Source organism: Triticum dicoccoides, chromosome 3B, assembly GCF_002162155.2.
Source record: "Triticum dicoccoides isolate Atlit2015 ecotype Zavitan chromosome 3B, WEW_v2.0, whole genome shotgun sequence".
NCBI classification, from domain to species: Eukaryota; Viridiplantae; Streptophyta; class Magnoliopsida; order Poales; family Poaceae; genus Triticum; species Triticum dicoccoides.
In genome coordinates this window covers 204,511,035-204,515,960 of record NC_041385.1, presented here as the reverse complement: position 1 = coordinate 204,515,960, position 4,926 = coordinate 204,511,035, and the positions used below count along the sequence as shown (strand labels likewise).

The 4,926-nt window shown below is 46.1% G+C and overlaps 1 protein-coding gene across 1 annotated transcript; it reads left to right on the top strand.

The window, feature by feature from the left end:
• The first annotated feature begins 1,570 nt into the window (after positions 1 to 1,570).
• Positions 1,571 to 3,698, top strand: LOC119275552 (bark storage protein A-like). The gene is made up of 4 exons (XM_037556415.1): positions 1,571 to 1,885; positions 2,444 to 2,511; positions 2,612 to 2,767; positions 2,864 to 3,698. The coding sequence occupies exons 1-4, from the start codon at positions 1,657 to 1,659 to the stop codon at positions 3,494 to 3,496; spliced, it is 1,086 nt and encodes a 361-aa protein (XP_037412312.1). The 5' UTR covers positions 1,571 to 1,656; the 3' UTR covers positions 3,497 to 3,698.
• Positions 3,699 to 4,926: the final 1,228 nt, after the last annotated feature.

Sequence of the window (4,926 nt, the reverse complement as noted above, 5' to 3'; positions counted from 1 at the left end):
GGAACGTCTGCTCCCACTGAATGCACATCACCGAAAAGTCTGAAATAACTCCAAAAAATGCGAGCACTAGTACTTGAACTCTAGTATACTGGGGATATCACTGTACTCTGGACCATCCAACCACGGCTGGTTCGCCCTAAAATTTAGTTTTGATTAACAATTAGTTCAGCTATACATGAATTATCTGTATATAAACTAGATAGTAGTGAAAAGTTTCATTAATACAAAGACAAAAGTAACACTTTTATAGTTGAGCAAAATTTTGGTAAAGAAAGATGATGATTTCGTACTCCAATTTATTTATATTCTGTATATTTGTTCTGTCCTAGGTCAAACTTTGTCATAAAGTATATAATGGAAACTATGCATGTATTGTTGAACAAAGTTTTGGTAAAAGATAAATCCTGACAGGCATCTGTACATTTTTTCCGTGCCTTATATTTCGAAACTGGTAGATTCATGCTCTATAACACTTTAGCAAATGGTTTTATATATCGTGATTAGTTAAATACAAGCTACTAGTGTTATATTTGTGTTCGTTGTTGTTCAAGCCAGCGCAAGTGGTGGCGCTTTGCCGATCTGCTTCTTTTCCGGCGTGCTGGTCCTATTGGGTCGAGGATGGTGACTTCCTTCGTGGACGGTCCGTGCGCATGACTAAGGTTATCACCGCTCCCTCCTGGAGCGGCGGCGACGGCGGCTGTGGCACGCCCTCATCCCACGCCGGCGATGTTTCTAGATTGGTTCTCCAGAGTGTTCGTTGTAATTCCCTTATCTTGTGGGGTGCGTTGTATCATTGCTTACTTTTAATACCGGGGACCTTTTAATAAATGCTTAGACACTTCTTAGAAACACTTTTTTAGCATAGTACAGACCCTACCCTTAGAGCATCTTCGAGAGACTGAGCCGGCATATCATCTTAAGATTTGCGAAGTCACTGTAGGCACCTCGTCGTCGACGGGAACGTCTCCTCCCACTGAAAGTACATCGTCGGAAATTTTGAAATAAATTCAGAAATAATGCGAGCACCAGGTCTTGAACCTTGGTGGGCTGGGGATATCATTATCCCTCTAATCATTCAACTACAGGTTGGTTCGCCACTTCTTAGAAACATTGATGCCTAATCAAGCACTCTTTCATCATAAAATAAAGCACCAATGCTATTCCGTGTAGCAAAAAATAAAGCGACTCGTTTTGCTGAGCGTTTATCCAACCACTTGAACTGTACATGGTCTAAAATGCTCTATGAGAGATTTTATATGATGCGAGTTGTGTTAATATAAGTTGTAGTTATTATACGGGGATGGCATACACGTCCGATGCATGGTCCCTTGACCACAACAGCATCTCTAAGCGATCGATCTCCACCAACTTAATTTCGGGATCTGCAAATTTTTGGGATTTGTTAGTTGACATTTTTAGTACCAGCTAGCTATAGATAATATACGTGAAAAATTGTGCACCGCATAGTTCGGATCCCGTTGATTTGATGTACTCCGTAGCCACTCCCCCCACAGCTCCAACCCTAGCTACCTAACTTGCTATATATACGTGCACCAGCTCTACACAGGGACGCTCAGACTCCAACCACAGGCACAGCACACAAAACAAGTCTCGTGGTATAGAGAAACGGAGCTAAGGAAGCTAGCCAGCTCGACCATGGGTGGTGTTCGGCAGCAGCTCATGGCCGCCGTCCTCGTGGCGGTGGCGCTGATGGCCACGGCGGCGGAGGGGTACATCACTCAGAAGACGTGGGGCGCCATCCGCCGGGCGAACCGCGCCGGGCCGTTCGTCGGCCTCGTCGTGCCCAACACATACGAGATGGTCCCCGTGCTCGAGTCGCCCAGCTTCGTGGCCAGCGAGAGCATCCCTAACATGGACATCCAAGGTAAAGATGCTCTACTCAAATGGTACCTTCAGTCTAATCAGATCAAGCATGGAATGACACTGTTGGTATTACGTGATGGATGATCTTTTCTTAAGCTTGAAATGTCAAAGTTTGGTGGGTCAAAGAAATAAACGTAATACTAAGAAACAAGCCTGTTCGTAATATCACTGTCAGAGTCAGAACACAGAACGATTATGCTTGAATTGATTAACAAGCCTGCTCATGTATAAGAACCGTCTGAACTATGTACTGTAGTGAATTTGAATGGTACGCAAAAGAAGTGACCGGACGTGCTGAAACACTTATGCATGACCTGAAAGCACATGATGATGGAACGCGCGGGAGACCGGACGTTTCATGGACGACTTGCATGAAAGCACATGAAATGCATGTGCCTATTGACGGAGCTAACCAGGCACACATGAGCAAGCAGAGTGAACGTTTGTACGATCGAAGTGAAAAATAATACGTAAAAGTTAAAATCGGTCGTAACTACACCGTGTATGTCGTTGATAATTAAATACTACAGTAACATTATTGCATGATTTTTGCTTGAAGGGCGAAGGTTTCGCTTCGGAACCATCGAAGGCCAAAGCGTCGTCATGGTCATGACTGGACTGAGCATGGTAAGTCCGTACATACTACAGCATTATATTTTGTGTAGCAGTGTGTCTTACAAATACTCAGAACTTAACGTACTGTTTGCACACCATGGAATGGATGCAGCTCAACGCTGGTCTGACCACCCAGATGCTGCTGAGCCTGTTCCGGGTGAAGGGCATCGTCCACTGGGGCATCGCTGGCAACGCCAACGAGGACCTCCAGATCGGCGACGTCACCATCCCCGAATACTGGGCCCACGTCTCCCTCTGGAACTGGCAGGTAGTACAGATTTGGTATTAGAAAACGTGAACATGTCATGGTCGTCCAGGATTTTGATTTGTGGTGCTAACAAAATTTTGTGGATTGGGCGGCCAGCGGTTCGGCGACGGCAAGGATAACGAGCTGTCACTGGAGGCCGCCGGCGACTACACCCGGGAGTACGGCTTCCTCAACTTCTCCGACTACACCGTGGGGCAGAGCAACCCGGCGCTATCAGCCAACCAGCTCAACAGCATCTGGTACCAGCCGGAGGAGATCTTCCCCAAGTCCGGCGAGCCGGAGGAGCGGCAGCACGCGTTCTGGGTGCCCGCCAGCAAGCGGTACTACGAGCTGGCGAAGAAGCTGGAGGGCATGGAGCTGCCGGCGTGCGTGAACGCGACGACGTGCCTGCCCCGCGCGCCGCGGGTCACCCGGGTCAGCAAGGGCTGCAGCGCCAACGTGTTCCTGGACAACGCCGAGTACCGCCAGTTCCTCCGCAAGCAGTTCGGGTGCACCCCCGTGGAGATGGAGAGCGCCGCCGTGGCCCTCGTGGCGCACACGCAGGGGGTGCCGTTCCTCACCATCCGCTCGCTCTCCGACCTGGCCGGGGGAGGCTCCGCGCTCGGGAACGAGGCCAGCACCTTCCTCGACATCGCCGCGCAGAACGCCGTCACCGTCATGCTCAAGTTCGTGCCGCTGCTCGGCAAGAGCGGCAGCGAGATGGACGACGGCGCGGCCGCTGACATGTGAGCCAGTAGCCACTTGTCCATGCATGAATAATCGGGTGCCCGTGCGTGGTGTATTGTCTCTCTTTCCCTTTTTCCTTTTTTTCTTGGGCCGCGCTATCGGTAAGGCTTGCGAGCCCTAGCTCAAATCCCAGTTGGTGAGCCCACGAGTTGCAGAGATGAATAAATAAATCAAATAATCCGTCGTAATGCCGTTTGTCCGGATTCGCAATTGTGTGTAATTTAATCAGACGCACTCAATTGAATCACGCCACTGATGTACGTATGTGCTTACATCTACGTGATGCTAGTACAATGTTAGTACTCTCACCGTTTCTTTGAACTTGGCATATTAGTTTTGTCTTGAGTTAAAAAAAATAAGTCCATATTCATAAAAAAATCAACATTCATAATATCAAATCAATATTATTAGATGCATCATGAAATATATTCTTATACTATATTTATTTCGTATTGTAAATTTTGATTTTTTTTAATGTAATTTTGATAGAAAAAAACAAAGTTTGACTTATGACAGAATTAACATGCAAAGAAAAGGACACGGAGGGAGGAGTAGAAACCTCCACAGTTCTCGAAGAATGGTCAAGCACGAGTCCCAAAGCATATACTCCCCACGTTTCTAAATATAAGTCTTTTTAGACATTTCAAATGGAATACGACATACAAATGTATATAGATATGTTTTAGAGTGTAGATTCACTCATTTTGCTTTGTATGTAGTCATTTGTTGGAATATCTAGAAAGACATATATTTGAGAACGGGCGAAGTATGTTATAAACACTGCGTATGGTGTATGGTGTATCAACCACTCGGAAATGGGCATGCCTACCATAAAGAGAGAGGTTCCATCATCATGCCCATTTGTTGGTTCGTTTAAAATGAAAGGACCGCTCGTGTTTTCTGAAACAAGTGCATGCCGCCTCCGGTATTGCTCATTCTCGACAACATCAAACTCGAAGCAAAACTATGGGTCACAGCATGAGCAAAGAAGCTTACCATACCGGGAGAGTAATCCCTTTGTAGCGTCGGGCATGTAATAGCAACTCAACTCTCTTTTTATTTAACTTCTCGCAAAAAAAAACTCTCTTTTTATTTAAGTGGTAATATCACCGCGAGTCATAGAACTTGCGCTCGATGTTCAGTTTGATGCTAAAACTTTAAAAATACGAATTTGTGGTCATTCAACTTGCGTTCTAGTGCAAATACGGTCACTTCGCCCGTATTCAAATGAATCATGCGCTTCTGTGGCATGCCAGCATGTCTACGCCCTATTGTCAGTGACTGGAACAGATCGGGCAACGCGTTTTTTTTTTTGCAGAAGCACTGGTCATTCTATATTTAATTAAGCAAAAGCTGATCAATAACATGTTTGGGTTCCACTTGTCAGCATAAGGTGGCCAGAGAAATGAGAATAAAAAAAGTGCGCAAGGATT